The 20,757-nt window shown below is 40.0% G+C and overlaps 2 protein-coding genes and 1 long non-coding RNA gene across 3 annotated transcripts; all 3 read right to left on the reverse strand.

The window, feature by feature from the left end:
• Positions 1–750: 750 nt before the first annotated feature.
• LOC124348679 lies at positions 751–2,400 on the reverse strand. Its single transcript, XM_046798953.1, has one exon. The coding sequence runs from the start codon at positions 2,398–2,400 to the stop codon at positions 751–753; it is 1,650 nt and encodes a 549-aa protein (XP_046654909.1).
• A 25-nt stretch (positions 2,401–2,425) lies between these two features.
• LOC124348680 lies at positions 2,426–4,765 on the reverse strand. Its single transcript, XM_046798954.1, has one exon. The coding sequence runs from the start codon at positions 4,763–4,765 to the stop codon at positions 2,426–2,428; it is 2,340 nt and encodes a 779-aa protein (XP_046654910.1).
• A 1,734-nt stretch (positions 4,766–6,499) lies between these two features.
• Positions 6,500–6,970, reverse strand: LOC124348599. The gene is made up of 3 exons (XR_006920057.1): positions 6,805–6,970; positions 6,661–6,747; positions 6,500–6,601 (listed from the first exon to the last, which is right to left on the reverse strand). It is a non-coding gene; the product is annotated as an uncharacterized LOC124348599 (long non-coding RNA).
• Positions 6,971–20,757: the final 13,787 nt, after the last annotated feature.

A 20,757-nucleotide genomic window follows, 5' to 3' on the forward strand; every position in this document is an offset into this window, starting at 1 on the left:
CGACACATTGAAGAGTGACTGGGAAGGGTCAGCCAGATACAGAATCGAATGTTGCTTTTGTTACTGGAACGGTTTTCGAAGTTCCACTAACTGCGTCTGCCGCAACGTGTAACCCTAAAATCTCTTTACCTTTAATCAGCAAATTGAAGTTTAAGGAATCGTGGCCAATTGCATTAAACCACTGTTTCCGCGAGAGAATGAGACAGTAGAGGAGGGGGCGTAGGCCAATCAATTGCTTCTAATCGATGCACGGGTTTATTCGTCAATATAAATGCACAGAGCACAAATTGCCTAAATTAAGACAGAATTAGCAAACACAGACTTTGATTGAAATAAAACCTAGCTCTCACCTAGCATCCACAATTAGGAGCCGGTCAATAAGACAATCGTAGACACAAATGACACGAAATCAAATCTAGGGCCTAATCCGGCCTAATCTATGTACACGAAATATTGTTAGCCAATAAACACATAAAATATATATACAAAATTACCTTAGAGGTTCAAATGAGAAACAGGGAATCACAAGGTGAGAATTCACACCAATAAAGCACAGTAAGAAACGAGTTGTCAATGGCTATACACGCCCTAAATGAACAATGGCGACTTTCTGTTTCGGCCAAGACACTTAATTGAAACATCAGCTGTTCTCTTCTGCATCGACAAGTGGCCCACCTGGCGGACTACTTAAATTAATCGATACTTCAGCATTAAACTAGAATGGGGACATGAATTAAATATACATCTAAATTAAGCATTCTTTTTCTCTGGAACATTCTCCCCCGAGGCCGACGGAAGGACGGCCGAGTAAGGTTCCAGTAGAACTAGACGATGGATTGGTCTCAAATATTCTCCGCAGTCCGTTTTCACCTTTACGACTCGAACAAAGCCGTCGGAACCGGGATAAACTTCGATGATTCGGCCCGTCTTCCACTGATTTGGCAGCAAATTGTTGTCCGATAGCATGATCGAATCTCCAACTTCAAAATTTCTTTCTTCCGCGACCCACTTCCTTCTTGGAACCAGCGTGGGGAGGAAAATCTTGGTCCACAGGTCCCAAAATAAATTGGCCATCTTCTTCACGTAACGAATATGGTCGCGGGGCAGAGCGCGACGGATGTCTCCGGCCGGAAGATCCGACGTTGGTGGCAGATTCAAGAAATCCTTTGGTGTGATCGGTCTGAAGTCTTCTGGGTCGTTGCTGGCCAGCGTCAGAGGTCTCCCGTTCAGCATGCCCGCCACTTCCTTCAGTAGCGTTCTGAGCATTTCATCCGTCGGATAGCGCAATCCGGCTTTTTCCGTATCCAGCGCCCGGTAGAGCGCCCTCTTTGTTGATTTGACCATTGATTCGTGTGATCCGCCGAAATGCGGAGCACTAGGTGGCTGGAATTTCCAGATGAGTGAGCGCTCTCGCGCAAACTCCTTCAACTTTTCGTCCTTTTGCAACTCACGAAATGCTGTGGCCAGCTCCTTCTCAGCTCCCACAAAATTTGTCCCGTTATCACAGAAGATTTCAGTTGGCTTCGTGAATTCTCCGATGAAACGCCGTAGACCGTAGAGAAAATCCGCTGTTGACATCGACTGCACCATTTCTACATAAACATTGCGGGTGACGAGACAGGTGATTAACAGGCCATACCGTTTGATTACTCGGTTCCTGTAAGCTGACGTTTCGATCGGTCCGAAATAATCCAGAGCTATGTGCGTGAATGGTGCCGTGTAAGAATCGAGACGAGCAGATGGCAAATCACCCATCTTTTGCGTGGCGAGTTTGGCACGCGATTTCACACAGACGGCACAGTTGAAGCGGATCTTCTTTGCCAGCTCTCGTCCTTGCAGGATCCAAAAATGTTGCCGAATTTTGGCATGGAGAAAGTCAGTGCCTGCGTGATGCGACTCTTGATGCACTGCTGTCACTATCTTTTCTGCAAGTGGGTGCTTTCCGGGCAGAATTGGAGGGTGTAGAATCTCATATGGTAGCTTTGCGCGGTGGATCCGTCCACCCAGTCGGAGAATTCCATTTTTGTCTAAGAAAGGAGTTAATTGAATGAGGCTTGACTTCTTTGAGATTTGCTTGCCCTTTGACAATAAACTGATTTCTTCACGGAATCCTTCCTTTTGGCACTTTAAAATAATCTCCTTGGCATCTCCTTCCACCTTCAGGAATGTTGAGATGTTCTTCGAATCGATGATCACCTTTGTCCAATCTTGAAGAGGGGGCTCAGAAATTCCGTGGTGGATGTGGGCAGTTCTTTTCTCTGCTGCTACTGCCACCCAAGGCAAATCCTTCGGCCATTGCTCCATTGGTAAGGCGATGAGAGATGGTCCTTCTAGCCATCTTGGTGGAATCGGCTCTCCGTCTGTCAATAAGGACCGCGTCGCAGCATCTGCTATGTTCATTTTCCCGGGAATGAAGCGCCACTCGTTAGCGTTGGTGAGAGATTGAATCTCTCCGATTCTGTGGCTGACGAACGGCATGTAATGCAGTGAAGAAAATCCTGTTGAGTCCAGTAATTTGTAGCGCGTCTGCAACGTATGTGGCCAGTCGAGCGCCTAGCACTGCTGCGTTCAGCTCCAATTTTGGAATTGACTGTGTCTGCCGAGGGGCCAATTTGGTTTTGGCCATCACCAATCTGCATATTGATGTGCCATCCTGGTAGACACTGCGTAGATATACGGCTGCTGCATAGGCCTCTTCAGATGCATCTCCAAAGGTTAGAAGATCGCTCTGGATGATTTTTTCTTTGTCTGGCTGCAAATTTCGTGGCATCGAAAGGTCGTTGAGTCTCTCCAGCGTCTTGAACCAGGTTTGCCACCACTCCTTGTCGTCACCGCTGATGGCTTCGTTCCAGTTTAGTCCTCTGGTACCTAGCTCACGCAATTTAATTTTTGCTTTTACCAGTGCTGGTGCTGCTCGTCCTAGGGGGTCGTAGATACTCGCCAACTTGCTCAGCAATCCAGCGCGCGTCCATTTAAGATCTTCGACTCCAGTCACTCGGTACGTCATCTCGTCTGTCGTTGGCTCGTAGAAGGCTCCCAGTAGCTTTTCGACGTCATCCGACGCTAAATCATGATGTGCTGCTGCTACTGCCTGCTCTGGTTGCAACGCTTTGATGAATTCCGGGGAGTTCGAGATCCAATTTGTTAGATGAAAATCTCCTTCTGCTAGTCCATCGCGGATGAGTTTCGCTTTCATAATTGCTTGTTCTTCATTGTCGACTGCTTTCAATAGGTCATCCATGTACATATTCTTCTCTACTGCTTCCATACATTCTTCTCTCCCTCTAGTGGCATCTGAAGCGGCTCTGTGGATGGTTTTTAGGGCGAGAAATGGGGCACAGTTAGATCCAAATGGCAAGCGATCCATTTGGTACGTAATGATGACGTCAGAATCTTTCTCTTCCCAGAGAAAACGATGAAAGCGGGCATCTTGTGGTCGAAGTCGAATCCTGCTGTACATGGCGGTCACGTCTGCTGCAAAGGCAATCTCCCCCAGCTGGAATCGAATGAGGACCTTGGCTAAGTCGTTCTGCAATTTTTGACCCTGTCGCATTCCGTCGTTGAGGCATTTCTTCTTCCATTTGGCAGCTGCATCAAAGACGACTCGAAGCTTCTTCTTCTTCTTACCATACACTTTCTTGTAGACACCGTGATGTGGCAAGTAGTACTGGTTGTTCGAGTGTAAATCTTCCTCTTTTACTCGCGATGCGTAGCCTTCGTCGACGTATTTCTTGATCGCGGCTCTGTGATCCGCCTCAAATTCTGGATCTCTCTTGAATCGTTCCTTCAGGTCTCGCCAACGATGCTCCGCCAGCGTCCTGTTATTTTCAAATGTCGGCTCTCCTTCGAGCCACGTGAGTGGGGTTTCATACCCAATGTCTAGTTTCTTCAGGCCTTCATCCACGATCTTTTCGGCGATTATGTCTGATTCTGAGAGGCCGTTTCCTTTGAATTCAGTACCGAAATTTTCGGTTGTACAAAATTTCTGGAACTCTTCATCGAGCGAGGACTCGGATGCTGCTGAGATGTGATGGATGTGGGCCGTTGTCATCGGACCGATGTCACTCCCAAGCAGGCCACGGACGACCCAACCGAGTCTAGTGCGAGATGCGAAAGGTTCGTGTTCGCCTCCAACGCGCGATTCCAATACTGCAAGTAGATTTGAGTGATCGAGTCCCACCAAGACGTCGATTTTTCCGCCACTCTCTTGCACTGGGACGTCAGCTAAACGTGGCCATCGATTTTTCAATTTTCTCCAGTCGATTACCGGAGTCGGCCTAGATATCTGCGGGATCGTAGTTCCTTTGATGAGGGCTTCCTCTCCGTCCGGTAAAAGAAATCGAACCGGGGCCTTCTGCGACTTGTAGCTTTCTGCGCCAGTAACTCCTACGAGGTCTAGAGTAGTACCTTTCCCGATGATCTTAAGCCGTTGAAGAAAGTCCTCTCGAAACAACGTCGTGTCGCTGCCCTCGTCTATCAGCACCGAAACTGGGATGAGCTGGCCTTCGGCTGTGTAAGCTTCCATCCGGATAACGCCTAGCGCCACCTTGACGCGATCCACCTGGGCTGAGAGTGATGTGTGATGGCTGCTACCTTTGTCGTGCTTCTCTTCGGCGTCATGAAGCAATGGGTGATGAATAAAAGGGCATCCGCTGAATCCCCAACCTTTTCCGAATTTGCAATCAGCTGCGGAGTGTCTCGTCCCGAAACATTTCATGCATAAGCGGCGCTTGACGCAAAATCGTACCTTCTCTTTCGTAGGCATTTCTTTGAATGTTGGGCAAGCCATCAACCGGTGCTCCCCCTCACAGCAAAAGCAGCGGCTCTTCGGTTTGTCGGTAGTGCCGGGCTCCCAGCTAACGTGATTGGCGCGTCCTGTTGTTGGCAATTGTTGGCGGCGAGGAAAACTTGTTTTCACCAGACGGCAAAATTTGCTCCGCTGCCAGACTGTAAGCATTTTGGTATGCTGCAGCTCTCTCGCACATCCACTCTCCAAATTCCTTCAGAGGGCGCCGTTCTAATCCAGTACGTCGTCCGGAATTCCATTCGAGTCGATCCGCCGGATGCAATTTACGGCTCAGTCGTTCGATGAGGTCGGCATTAAATTTCTCCCAAATTCGGGTTAAATCAAAGAAGATGGTTCGAGCTCTTTCGGCAAAGCGACGGAATGATGAATTTTCTCTGCCCAGCTCCATACGGTCGAGTTCACCGAGTAGTGCTATACGCATTACGTCGCGACGTCCAGCCGACTGCTTCAGTCGGAATAAAGCGGCCTTATAAGCAGATTCTCCTCCGCCAAGGCCCTGCACGATTTCGAATTGATCTCCCCGTAGTCGGCTCTTCAAGACAGCAAGCTTTTCTCCAGGTGCGATTCGTTGATCATGAACCATTGAACGTAGCAAATCCGACCACCAAAACCAATCGGTTGCCCTTCCGGAGTAGATGGGAAGCTCCCCGCGTGCTGCCGATTTGCTAGAATATGACCAATTGGCTTCTTCTAGGCCGTTGCAGTACCGGTCGATCCAGTCGTCTGGTGCTTCTTCATCTCCATCCTCTTTGGTTGGTTCGTGAGTAGAACGGCGGTGCCAATCGTCGAACGCTCCGTCTCCCCAACCGTGGAATGGGTTGCTGATGATGGTTGGTGCTGAACCGCGTCGCATGGCAGCATCGGATAGTTTGCTTGCTTCCTTATTTGCCAAATCAGCTTTCTTGTTTACTTCTTCAAGTCGTTTTTGCAGCTGGGCAGCTTCCTGTTGGGCCTCCGCTGCTCTTTTCTGCGCTTCAGCAAGCAATTTCTTCGACTTCTCATTGTCGGGTGCAGAGGGGCCACGAGGAAACTTGTTCTCACCAGACGGCAAAATTTTCTCCGCTGCCAGACTATAAGCATTTTGATATGCTGCAGCTCTCTTGCACATCCACTCTCCAACTGTCGAGGCAGAGGGGTGAGTCGCCAGTGGTACGCCTTTGATTGACTGCATGCAGGACCCGACTGAAGATTCGTCATCAGCTCTTAGAGTGACATAAGCGTCAACGTCTTCTTTCTTCGACTCGATAAGTGTGAACAGATCGATTTGAATTTGAGCTTGCTTCGCGAATTCATCAGCGTCGGACGGGTCTACCACCAATAAATTGAGTCTTTCGACAGTGGCCAACATGTCGTCGAGTTTGTTGAGTAGGCCTAGACAGGCTCTTCTTGATCCTCTTTCCTTGATGAGCTTTTCAATATAGCTACAGGTCATCTGGATCTGCTTACGTGTGGCATCACGTTCAATCGCCTCAGGTTGAGAAACTCGTGAAATGTTCTTGACTTGTTGAGTGGGATCAGCAGGGGGTGTCGATTCATCTTCACCATTTGCTGGTACTGTTCGAGAACGAAGTCTGGACGCAACCGTGTTGTCGTTTTGAGAAGCCGTGGCTACCTTTGACTTCCTGCCTCTTGCCATTTCAATTCTCCAAACTTGCAGGCCAAGAAAGTCCTGCTACGATCACCAATGTTTCCGCGAGAGAATGAGACAGTAGAGGAGGGGGCGTAGGCCTATCAATTGCTTCTAATCGATGCACGGGTTTATTCGTCAATATAAATGCACAGAGCACAAATTGCCTAAATTAAGACAGAATTAGCAAACACAGACTTTGATTGAAATAAAACCTAGCTCTCACCTAGCATCCACAATTAGGAGCCGGTCAATAAGGCAATCGTAGACACAAATGACACGAAATCAAATCTAGGGCCTAATCCGGCCTAATCTATGTACACGAAATATTGTTAGCCAATAAACACATAAAATATATATACAAAATTACCTTAGAGGTTCAAATGAGAAACAGGGAATCACAAGGTGAGAATTCACACCAATAAAGCACAGTAAGAAACGAGTTGTCAATGGCTATACACGCCCTAAATGAACAATGGCGACTTTCTGTTTCGGCCAAGACACTTAATTGAAACATCAGCTGTTCTCTTCTGCATCGACAAGTGGCCCACCTGGCGGACTACTTAAATTAATCGATACTTCAGAATTAAACTAGAATGGGGACATGAATTAAATATACATCTAAATTAAGCATTCTTTTTCTCTGGAACAACCACATAATTGGATTTAGAAGTTGTAAGCTGGAACCTTGTAATTGGGAAAACAATTTCGAAGTTGAATTTTTCTGGCTATTTTTATCAGCTTTTATAAATAATCTTTTATAAAAAGAAAATATAGCGTTTAAACTATATGTAACTGTCATTTAAGAAGATGGAAAACCCCAGTCATTACAGTTCAGATTTCTTTGATTTCTGTTTTCAAGCAATTAATGAAGTGCAAGGGTCCTAATTTATTGAAATTATTTGTTCTTTAACAAAACGATAAGACATCCCCATGTTGTCTAAATTTATGTTGCAAATCTGAATAACCTGCTGTTGTCTAAGGTACACAGATTCTTCTTGTGTTAGATTGTCCATAAAAGGATCCCTCTTCTTTCGTTGCGATCATTTCGAATTTTTCCTAAAATTGTAGCCTCACATTCTGCAAACTGACTTTCAAATTCATCAGCCTATTCAAAGCAAGAAGAAAATCAAGTTGGAATACTTCAAATACAATTACATTTTTCTACGTAAATTTAGTGATTTACCTGAATAAGCTCGGGGTGGTAACCTTGTTCCTGTCCCAACCAAACCAATCACCGATAAAGATTTGTCTAGAGGTCTTGTAATTATGAGTCGTCATTTTGTGATTGTTCCACTAAAGCGTAAAGTCCTCAAGAGCAGTAGTTATAACTTCCATGCACACGAAATGCAAGTAGTAGGCATCAAATTCATCTCCTGGTTCAAGAATGCTAACCTCTTCCTATTTTCTAAAAATATAAATCTGTGAGATGGAATGCATTTTTCAAAAGCGTCCTCAATTCTTTGATTATGCATTGATCGTCCAGTAAGAAATCTGCCCATCTAGCATGTGTAAAGATTCTGTGTAGCATTTTGCCTACTGCTTGCAGTATAGGGCAATCTACTACGCAGTACCTGAAGGTCACTGTACTATGCAGTACCTTTAAGCATTTTTCCATTGCACCACCTCACCTGTAAATGCTGCAACTACATCCGGGATTGCGCCCCACTCTGCAGTGATGGTGCAATCCTCCCAACCTTGATTATCGCTTACATAAAGCCCGACAATCTGTTCATCCAGCAGAGTCGTACCAGGAATTGTATCCCGACAACACTGTAATACAAACACTGCAAAAAAACTCTGCCTTCCTCTCATTCTTATTCATTCTTAACTATTGTGAATCATTACACATGTAACACCAACTTCTACATTTTCCATTTCTTTATTCGTGTAGTGCCACGATTGTTAATAGAATTTGTAAGATACGTTACAAAACCCAAATACCTATCACAACATCCGTGAATCACAAATCTATACCTAAAAATATTAAAAATTTTCGTTTTTTTTTTACACCAAATAAAATGTGTGGTGTAGTAAACCAATACAAAAATAGGCCCTTTTGTTACATATGTACTAAACAATTTCTAGACAGTGGCAACAATTAAAAAATGTCAGGCCTTAAATGAACTACTATTTTAAGCTGTTATTTCCATCCATGTGCCAAAATGACAAACGAGCTTTAACCACATAGATCATTTGAGTCAAAAGACATTCAGATGAATCATTTTTTGTAAATTAAACTCTAGGTAATGAAAGATGAAGCCTTGAACGCTGAACAGATAGGTTATACATCCTGAAGTGACCACCGAATTTAAATTAAAATTTAGCTTCTACAATAACATTACAACTCACATTTTCTTAAGAATCAAATTTCGTAATAAGATTTCTACTTTAGCAATCAAAACTAACACTCATATAAAAATCTAGATTTGTGTACATTTTTAGCAACAACATCAGTCATTGATGAAGTGAGTGTGATTGAAGTGAGCCAGTTGGCACGGAAGACAACAACTTGGTAGTGGTAGATCTGCTAACCAGTCTTCTGCCAGCTTTATTGCTTCAGACAGCGAAGAGTCCTCTCTGTGTGAGGATGAATATGTGCCCATAAGAGACAAGGTGATTATTATTACAATATTATTGCCTTGGTGACTGCCCATTGACATTTTTAACATTTGTATTCTTTAGGCTAATAGTCATTTCAAACCAGATTGGGATTTCATCAAAGAATGGGAGGAGAAGGCTGAGGAGGAGGTACCGAAGATCATTGCTAACAAAAAAGCTTGGATAAAGAAAAATCAACGTAGCCGCATCCCTCGTGAATGGGTGAAACAAAACCAGGTGTACACAATCAGCGCCTTAATCTCTGAAGTCATGGCGAATGGATTTGATGCCCCTTACTTGAATGGGAAGAAATTGACAAACCAAGTGGCCAAGCAAGGGCGAAATTTGAAAACGGCTTTGGAGCCCGACGACGTTCATAAAGTCATATGTGATTAAATTTGATATAACTTTCGATGATACTTGAAATGCGACTTTTGCCCTTTGTTCCTGGTTAGATTTATCGTATATTTGGCGTGGAAGTGGCTCCCGCTTCTATTTGCCACAAAAAAGGATTGCCAGTGGGAGTTCCATCGCTGTATCCGCAGCACGCTTGCAACATTCCTTTCCAACAAGCGTGTTGGCAACGTGGCAAATTAGCTTTCAAATATTATCTTTTTAAACAGCCATGACCCCATGTATTTTGATGCATTACGTTATTGTGGCCTTTCAATACAAGAACAATTGGTCACATTTGTTAAGTCTGTATTTATTTCAAAATCCTTTTTGAGGTTAAGAAACGTTTGCCTAAAAAACAGGATTAAGGCAGCGTTAGGCTCACTTTGGCTGCATATCTCATAAACAAAACGAAACCGTCACATCGCTTCCACTTTCTCTTAAAGCATAAAGGTTGACAGGTATCCCAAAAACATTTCTTTGTTCCTGTTGGTACATGGGAGAGACCGTTTCACCCAGTGCCACATACTTAAACAAACATTTCGATTATAAGCATCACAGCATTACAATACCACGTACCAAGTAGGGGTGACAGAGAGTCTTATTGCAACCAAAACCTGGTCGTTTTCTGTTTCTGATATCCAAGAATTTTCAACTTACATCAAATCTTGATTCCCATCTACAATGGATGTTTTCCAAGAAAATTTTGATTGTTCCATTTCGGAAGTTTCAGAGGATAGAGGTGAATCGTAAATTAACGGAGGAATAGTGACGATTTAAACTTAAAAAATTTCGTCTTTTTAGTTAGCACGAATCTAAGGATTTAAAAAAAATTAATAAGGATAATATAGTAAAAATATCCAATTAACCTTGAATTAAAGTAGAAACGGGGGGCTGAGTTAATATGTCTTTCAAAATCCTGCAAGTTCTGCTTATAATTACAGATTTAAATTTTAAAGAAATTCCTGGTAAATGGCAAAGAAGTATTACATTTTGCATATACCTAGTTAAGTGGTCATATATTATACTATATCATATATTGCAGCCATCTGGTCTTGTCAGCTAGCAGATGTGTTTTTCTAGAGCTCTCCAAAATTCCAATTCAATCTTTCGAAATGAATTCCAAATAGTTTAATTTCATCAAATGTATTCATTCTCACATGAAATTTTATAAACTAACTGCCCTACACTTTATTACATGTCACTTTATAATTCTTTTTGCACAAAAAAAAGATAGCACTTTCATCTTTAATCATAAAAAAAAATAATAAACCCGTTAATCGTAAGGACGAATATAATATATGGATGAATATAAATGAATATTGAATCGACAGAAATGGCCAATCGGCGCACAACCTCTCTAGAACGATGTACGCTGCTTAACCATTTTGGACACAAATGGGATTTTGAGAAGTGGCAACGCAGGATGTCCAACAACTCTATATTGTATTTTTAAATAATACAGAATTAAGGACAAAAACATCACTTATACGAAACATAAATTTTTTTATTGAATCAGCTGCATTCCTTCTTGATGAATGATAGTGTCCTCATTTTCCTCCTCCTTAATCTGGAATTTTTTTAAAATATGGCAACTATCACTTATAATAAAATACATAAAATTATAAGGTTGAAAACAATTAACTTGAAGATGTGGCTTACTGTTGTTCACGCTGCTGAAGTCGTCATTGGTTAGTGTCAGAAATATTATTTCCCTCCCAAATTTATGTTGCAATGTTGCACCCCCCCCTCATTTTTTGCAACCCTTTCTCACCCCCACAATTTCAACGAACCCTTTTCTTTGTTCTTGAAACGGCAGAAAACGTCCCGCTCTCCCATCGTCAGGACGCTGTCTTTCTCTCTCTTTATTTCCCATTTAATTCTCCCAAACGTAATTCAATCTGTATTCCGTCTTTATAATACAAAGACTGAAACAGATCCGTTATTTCTCAACAGTTAGTTCCCAATGACATAGTCATCGCAGATAAGGCCACAAGATTCTCCTGTTGAGGTGGAGCCGGCGGTTGCAATCCCGCAATTGGTCGTAATGGAACTGCGGGATGCTGGAATGCTTCCCGGATGAGCTCCGCTGCTCTTCTCATACAAGTAATTAGCCATCCCGTCGAATTCGTTGGCAGCTTGCATCATCTTGCCCGCTCTCCACTCGAGTGGCATTTTGGAATAAATCTCCGTCTTTGGTCATTTTTGCCACCCCAATAGCAAAGCAACTTACTAGGCCAGCGATGATTGGTGAGAAGAGGCACTGCCATTTGAGCATGGTCCTTTCTTGTCTCTTTCTTGTCTGAGTTAACTTTGAGGACCCAGCAGGCATTCAAAATTTTGAAGATCGTGGCCACCAGGAGGCTCGTGTTTATTGCCATCCCCATGCTGGTCAGATGATTATTGAACGCCAAGATTATGAAAATCAATGACGCAAATCCGTCCATCAGCTCCGCTGAGGCCAGCTGGTTCATGTGGAAATTGAACTTCTGTTTAAAAAAAAAATTATTAATCTGGTATTGATATCCTCTTTGAGGGGATCTGAAAAATAGTTTGGATTGATGAGGGGTTTTGTCGTAAGGATCATTGGAGCTGAGATATTGATTCGACCACAAAGAAATCTCAACTTTCTTGTTTTTTTTTTACCTATTTGGGCAGATCTCATGCAGGTACAATGCCTGCAGGATCTTGAAAATATTCATATAGATCTACTGTATAATAACGACTCGCTCCACTGATTCCTGTGTTTGAGGGAGAGGGGATTTTTAAATGGCTTTGTCACTAAAAGTGGCACGGGTTCCCCATTATACCTGTAAAATTAAACTATAAATTAAAATAACGAATTTCTACATTTTTCCAAAGCAACTTACCCATCCAAAAATTCTTTGATACGATCGGGACACCCATCACAATCACCATCGTATACCCAAGTTGCTTGTTTATAACCCTCCCATTTTACTTTGTAACAAGTATCCCCGACTGGACTTATTCTAAAACATAAAAATAAAGAATTACATTATCTAAATAATTACAAAAATTAATACAAAGACTGAAACAGATCCGTTATTTCTCAACAGTTAGTTCCCAATGACATAGTCATCGCAGATAAGGCCACAAGATTCTCCTGTTGAGGTGGAGCCGGCGGTTGCAATCCCGCAATTGGTCGTAATGGAACTGCGGGATGCTGGAATGCTTCCCGGATGAGCTCCGCTGCTCTTCTCATACAAGTAATTAGCCATCCCGTCGAATTCGTTGGCAGCTTGCATCATCTTGCCCGCTCTCCACTCGAGTGGCATTTTGGAATAAATCTCCGTCTTTGGTCATTTTTGCCACCCCAATAGCAAAGCAACTTACTAGGCCAGCGATGATTGGTGAGAAGAGGCACTGCCATTTGAGCATGGTCCTTTCTTGTCTCTTTCTTGTCTGAGTTAACTTTGAGGACCCAGCAGGCATTCAAAATTTTGAAGATCGTGGCCACCAGGAGGCTCGTGTTTATTGCCATCCCCATGCTGGTCAGATGATTATTGAACGCCAAGATTATGAAAATCAATGACGCAAATCCGTCCATCAGCTCCGCTGAGGCCAGCTGGTTCATGTGGAAATTGAACTTCTGTTTTAAAAAAAAATTATTAATCTGGTATTGATATCCTCTTTGAGGGGATCTGAAAAATAGTTTGGATTGATGAGGGGTTTTGTCGTAAGGATCATTGGAGCTGAGATATTGATTCGACCACAAAGAAATCTCAATTTTCTTTTTTTTTTTTTACCTATTTGGGCAGATCTCATGCAGGTACAATGCCTGCAGGATCTTGATAATATTCATATAGATCTACTGTATAATAACGACTCGCTCCACTGATTCCTGTGTTTGAGGGAGAGGGGATTTTTAAATGGCTTTGTCACTAAAAGTGGCACGGGTTCCCCATTATACCTGTAAAATTAAACTATAAATTAAAATAACGAATTTCTACATTTTTCCAAAGCAACTTACCCATCAAAAAATTCTTTGATACGATCGGGACACCCATCACAATCACCATCGTATACCCAGGTTGCTTGTTTATAACCCTCCCATTTTACTTTGTACCAAGTATCCCCAACTGGACTTATTCTAAAACATAAAAATAAAGAATTACATTATCTAAATAATTACAAAAATTAAAACAAACTTACCCAACGCCAATAATTTTCTTAACAGGATATCTTTTTCGTTTATCCATGGTTCACGCGGCGAAAGAAAAAAAGGCAAATATATAACACACCAGGAAGCAGGAGGATGCACAAGATGACGGAGCGGACGACAACACAAATTATCGATTTCTTCGCTCTAGAGACAAGAAGTCTTGGCGGCTCCTTTCAATTGCCTTTTGAAATCAAACGACGGGAGACAATTTACATGGTTGTTCAAAAATAAAAACTCTCTTAAAGTTATCTTTGGGAAATGGCGACATTTTCCAAACTTACAATTGTTCTTTTCTTTTCCCTTCTTTTAATAGTTTACTTTATGTACTTTATGTAAATTTATCTTATGAAAAGAAATAAAAAATCACAACAACTTTAGACAAACGTTGGCTAGACCTGGCTGCGACTGAAAACGAAACTAAGTATGAAGGTAACTCCAAGATGGCGCTATGTTGATAGTTACGTCTTCTCCGATCGAAGGAAAACAGTGTGAAAATCCTAGCCCTTTACCCTTTAGATATTCTTCATCTGGAGATAATCCTACCTGGTCTGAATTACTCTGTAAATTTCAAACTGTAAGGGATAGGAAAAATGGAAAAAAGCAACACATTTCTGTTGTGGAATCCACTACAGACACTGAAACATCTTGTTCTAATCTATCTAATTGCAGAACATAAAATGAAGATTCTTGTGACCCCCTGGTAAAAAAATTCAGGTTCTATCAAGCATTGATTGAAATACATACTTTCGAAACCAAACTCCCAAAAAAACCAACTTTATATTCTGTACTTAGCCAACAATATCGGCAAAAATGTGCAGATGAAGATAATGAAAGTGAGGAAAGCATTCAAACCATAAGAAACAGAATCCAGAACTCTGAAGATTTGTCAGTAAGAGATATGGAAAGGTATGAAAGAATTGTGAGGAAAGTGGTCAACCAAAACCAAATGAAGAAAGAAGCCTTTAGTAGAACTCCAGTTGTGATGTGCACGTAAAAGTGGGATTTTGGGCCAGATGTTCTGTTGGGAGGATGATAGTAATTAGTTTCATATTAGAAGCTATACGGTTTCACATCTGAACAAACTTTATTTTTGTTTTGTTTTCATTTCTATTGGTTTTGGTGTGACAGTCTCGTCGATTACTTTTTGGCTTTGACAACGCATACATTTTACCAATGAAATATGGATAAGTCACAATTGAATGAATTTTCAATGAAGCAACTAAGAACAAATCAAAATAATGATACCAGATGAAAAGTATTTAGTTTTACTTTGACCAAAAATTTAGGTTGAAGGGTTCCTAAGAAGTCATGCCTTTTTGCTCATAGGATTCAGAATACAACATTGATCGTCTTGCAATGCTACATGGACATGAAATAATGCCGTTTTATATTTCTTTCCCTCTAATTCATAAAAAATGAGTTTGCATTAAAAATATCATCATTTTCAATCCTCCCAATAGAAATTTTTCCTCCAACTCACGAACTCACTCCCTCATCCTCTGGGTTTCCTCATTGGTGCAGCGTGGCCTTCCATGTGAGTGCTGAAGTACGTCCCCAAGAAAATGTGAATTCCGGAATTGAAAAAAGCTTATAAAAGGTGCAGTAAAAAATTATTCCAAACTTTTAATTTGAGTCGTATTTCTCATTTTAACTTTGTCTAAATTATAAGTATACTTTTTCTTACTTTTGATACTTGTGGTGTTTTTTTTTATTTCTCAAACTAAGGCAAACTATGAAAAAATAGTGGTAATTGCATATTTGTAGAATAGGTTATTCCAACCCTTATTCAGAACAATATTTACCACTATATAAAATGGAAAAGGTCTGCAGCACAAAACACACATCAAAAGGAGGACAGCAGAAGGACGATTGACCCTATTTATTTTTTTTGTCAAAACAGTTCATGGAAGGCGCGAGTAAGCTAAAGTAAGAAAGGGAAATAAGTTCCCCCTGAATGGCAATGACCAAATAATCGTATAGATTTCAGTCATTATGAACGTCAGTGGCGTCCAAACACTAGGAAGAAACCGATTTTGAGCACGAAAATCCTCTAAAGAATAGATTTGGCATTTATGAATTGTCTCTCGATCGCGATAGTTCATTTATCAGGAAACCAATAGTCACAAGTCATTATCTTTTTGTCATTTTCTCTACGTCTAGGTACGCATTAGTGGTTACCATAGAAATGGGTACAAAACCGGCGCAAAAGCGCAGTGGTAACACACGGAAAATTGGAAGCTTCCCGATATTGCTTCTCCACATCGGCTCACCACTGTTGTCTTTGTTAACTGCTAGCTTAAATTTAAAAAGGAATTTCAACTTTGTAAAAAAAATGTCACTTCCATTGATGCTCTAAAATAAAAGCAATATGAAAACTAAATGTATTGCGTTGCTATGGTTAACCCCCCAATTAGCATAGAAATTAAAAAAATGCTAAAGGCAGCACTTAGTTAATCAATCATGTGAATGAAATCATGCACGAGTGTTGATTGGAGGTAAAAACCGACGTAATCGGCGGCAAGTCCCTTTAAACTGTTTGCGGTTTCTAGAAAGTTGAGGATATTTTAAAACGGATATCTGTACGAAATCTTCTAAACCATTAGTGGCAAAAAACTACAATATACATCGTAATGTCACATGTAATATGTACATGCAATATGTAACATTTGAGTTTAAACACTATTAAAATGGATAAATTACGTCCAAATAGCAATGAGGTATGTGTAAATTTTTTTAGAAATGTTGATTTTTAATAATTGTAACTATTTGTCATGAATTGCAATTAGAATTTCACGGCTAGTGGTGTAGCTGATGCTTTCGAAAATTTGAAAAGGAAATATAAAAAGTTACATCAATTAAATCAACAGTTACGAGATCGTTGGAGGTTTCACCAATTAGTGTTTTCCAACATGCTGCATAACTCAATTGTTATTGTAACCACTGGTTCTGGATATGGAGATTGTAGATCCTTATTCTATTCTTGCACTTTGGCCGGACCGTAAACTAATTACAACATTTGCTATTTGTTATTTATAAATAATAAATATTTTATTTTCAGAACCAAAGAAATTCCGTTATTGGTACAAAATGTAGTCTTGTCAATGGACAAAGCAATTGAGGAATCCAGTGCATCGAACGTCACCAGTTATGAAGAGTAGTGTAAACATCAAATTTATTATTTATTCCAAAACAATAAATTTCTCCCAACAGATCAAATGTTTAGGACGATTGGGAACCCGATTTATGATCTGTTGAAATATCTATCTTGGAAAAATTGGGAACTCTTGATCAATCTACAGTACACAACCGGTCTTCCATTAACGCCGTTGAAGAACCGTAGTTGACTTTATTATTTAGTATTTCGTGGAAATGATATATATGTTTTACTTTACTAGATGTATCACTAGAAGATAAATTGGCATTGAATTACGAATTCCAAATGTTGCTCGGCATGCTCGGCGATGTCAGCAACTGTGTTGTCAAATTGACAAACAAAGAACGATACATTTTTCAATTTCTCTTACTATTCTCATTTAACAAATAATTTTTCCAATTAGATTGGCTGCCTTTATTGATGGTAGGGAAGTCAAGTTTATTGAGCTTAACATATCCGGACATGAACGTTGCTTAATTGCTCTTCATATTGATCTGAAGAAGCTTTTCAGTTACATGAATGCGCAAAGTGAACATCAGTTTAAAGAATAAGACATCTTGTTGGTCAATCGAGTCTTTGTCGGGTCGTTGGAGAAACTCCATAACCTCACAATCGCAATGGAAAGAACTCCAAAGAAATGTCCTGAAAAAGTTGATGTATGTGTAACAATGCCCTATCCATCTACCTCTGCACTAGTAATTTTTTCTAGAAATATCTCAATTAACTCAATTAATAATTGAAATATTTCTTTAATTCGTAGGTGATTTAAAATTTCCAAGCTAATAATTTGAAATCAGCAAGTTCCTTGCCATCCACGTCATCGAAGAATGTTACAAACGGAAATCTCTCCTCTACCATAATGCAGTCTGCAGTTGTTTCCTTCTGGCAAAATGGGACTGTTGCAAAAACACCTGTAATATTGTGAAATATTGAAATTGAAATTATCGTAGTAATTAATTGTAATTTTTTTTATAGACGCCGACTTCTGTCTTCAGATTTTATAGTGTCAGTGAGAAGGTAAACTTTGTTCATTTAGCTTACTTTTGTTCTCAATGTGGACCAGTGAATCATATACAAACTGAAGTGTCCAAAGAGAAGAAAAAACAGTGTTTGTTGAGCTCGCCGTGAAACGTTCTGCTGCTGAGGCATTTGTTAAGGTGTTGGCCAGTATATGTCAAATTAATAACACCAATTGCGTTATGCAGATGTCACATTTTATTACCATACAAAAGAAAACTCCCGAGGCAAAGGTAAAATTATTTTAATTAATCGGTTGAAAAGTAAAATCAATTATATTTACATGTACAGTCGAAAATGATTGCTTGTATTGAACTGCAAAAATGAGTGGCAATTAATATCCTTTCCAACTTGCAAACAAGTACTATTCATTTTTTTTATCTATCCTTTCTTTAATTTCGTAAACACAACGAGTCTTTTACTTTTGAACAATAAACTTACATTTTGGAAAATAAAAGAATTTTCTCAAATGAGAATGTCCTCAAGTCTAATTGATGTAACGAGTGACTTGTGCAATGGAAATGGCCTCGAAATAAATGTTTGGTTTATCATGAAATAATTTCTTCAATTTGGAATCGTTGCACTATCACTGAGTCTTCTGTTGTTTTGAAGTGTTTTTCAAGTTCGAATGCTTTCGTTGAACCAGGAGTTAAAAGTTTGACTAGTTCTGTTTATGAGACAGGAAATTTTGGTGAAAGAGTGTGTTATTTCTTGGTGTTCGCTAACATAAACATGGAAGCAGATGATTTTGAATTTTCTCCAGTGTCTTCTCATGTTGTTTGTCGAAATCTGTGTGGGAAATGCTGATTGTGTAGTTGGAAATCAAAATTGTGTTGGTTTTGGAATCGTTTTTCGAAATTTATGAGTTTTGTGAGATAATTGTGTGTTTGATGTGTGGTATAATGTCAATTTTCTTATCTATTGCAGTCACTAAGAAGTTTAATGAAGAAGTTGGAGTTGTACGATGTGTTATATTCCTGGTTGAACAATGTCAATAGTGACAACCTTTCTACAGAGCATATAATTCAAAAATAGTTATTTCTTCAAATGGATAATGTAAAATATTTACAGTATACACGACATAATTTGTCGTTTTGTTGCAATTACAGGACAGAAAGTTGTTGAAATTGTTGTAGAAATTGTTGTGGAAATTTACAGAAGCATTGCTGCAGTTTTCCATTCAGTTTATCCAATTTGTCCTTCAAAATTGGATAAACGTGAACCAGCCTCAATTTTACTGAACGAGTTAATTCAAAAGCGTATGAATGTAAGTAATGTTACCTTGAAAATTCAAAACGATGACAGTGGGTGAGTTTATTCCTAGTACTATTGCTATTACATGACATAAACTTTAAAATAACTCAAATTGAAATATTTCATTGATTTAATTAGAGTATTTATGTTGATGTCAATAGAGGAATGCTTGTCGTACTATAAAGCAAATTCAACCAAGGTACAAGCACCACAACATCCTATACCCACATTACTTGAGGTTTTTGAATATCGGTAATTTAATTAGGAAATTTGATTAACATGTCTTATTATTGATGTTGTGATTTGAAGCAACAACAGGCCGAAATAATTGACACTGTTTTGGCTGGAAAAGATCGTCTGGCAGTCATGCCTACCGGAGGGCGTAATAAGCGAGCTATATCATTCTTTGGCCACTGGAAACTTGAGTTACTATAGTTTTTTTCACCCTTGAATACTTTAATAGCCAATAAAATAACTTATCTGGTCTCACGTGGAGTAATTGAAGTAGTGTTTTATTTTCAATTTATGCAGTTTCTAATTCATCATTTTATTTTCAAGGTTAAAACAACATGCGATCCTTTCGAAACTGATGGAATTGCGATTGAATCGTTTATGAACAACTTCCTTCACGATTGTGGTAATTTTCCAGACTAGTTATTGTTACGTGAATTTTAATATGGAATTCGTATTGCAATACCTTTTTATAGGTTTTAAATTTTTGTATTTTACTCCTGAAAAATTGTGCAATGCACTTAAAGATTATAACCAACACAACATGCTAAAAAAGTTTTTGACAACTCTCTATAAAAAGGGTGAACTGTCACGGGTAGCCATAGATGAGGCTCATTTCATTACCACTTGGGGATTAGACTTTAGATTTTTGTTTTCCAAAATAAAATTTTGATCATTTATTAATTTTGATTTCAATTAGAAAGGAGTATGGCAATCTTTCTATGCTACGATATGTGTTTCTTTCTTTGCCAATAATTGCGCTGATTGGAACAGCCAGTTCCAGGACTCAACGCAAATTCATTTCCACACTGCAGTTTAAAGATCTGTTTGTGTAAATCTTTCTAACTGAAATCTTGATTATCCGTCGAAATCAGCCCAGTTCAGCAGGTTGAAGAAGACGGTGAGAGAGAGCGTTAAAGAGACGCCCACCACTTCTTCGCCTGAGGAAATTCAATCCCGACGTCGCGTAACTGTGTTCCCCACACCCCCTAGTAAAACGGACACTTCCTTTTCAATAACTAACTTTATCAAACTGTTTCAACCATGGGCGACTCCGCAACTGTTTATAACTGCCACAGTTCAAACGTCACTTTCCGCCCAAGCCCAAGCGAGCCCTCGGCCATTACACCTGTTGTTTTCTCCAGATGAGACGGACGACGGAGAGGCTGAAATGTGACATAAACGGGTCTCGTGGCCTCTTTGTCTGAAAGCGTTGAATGCAAATATAATGTTCTAATGTCTCAGCTCTAAAGATCTGTGGTGCCAGGTAATATTTTCTGTTGATTCTTATTTCAGTTTAATTTGTTTCGCTGGTTTGACGCGATTTTTTTTCTTCTAGGATGGACACAGCAACCTCTGCTATTTGTTCATATTGAATATAGATCAACAGGTTATGGGCACAGTGCTATATTATTTACCGCATATCTATTATTTCTAGAACAACCCTGTTGCTTTCCATGGCCAACGTGTCAGTTTTCACTGCGAAGGAT

The sequence above is a fragment of the Daphnia pulicaria genome, chromosome 7 (genome assembly GCF_021234035.1).
Source record: "Daphnia pulicaria isolate SC F1-1A chromosome 7, SC_F0-13Bv2, whole genome shotgun sequence".
Lineage (NCBI taxonomy): Eukaryota > Metazoa > Arthropoda > Branchiopoda > Diplostraca > Daphniidae > Daphnia > Daphnia pulicaria.

Coding starts and splice junctions, on each gene's coding strand:
- LOC124348680 (XM_046798954.1), bottom strand. CDS start 4,765: ATGCCTACGAAAGAGAAGGTACGATTTTGCGTCAAGCGCCGCTTATGC.
- LOC124348679 (XM_046798953.1), bottom strand. CDS start 2,400: ATGAACATAGCAGATGCTGCGACGCGGTCCTTATTGACAGACGGAGAG.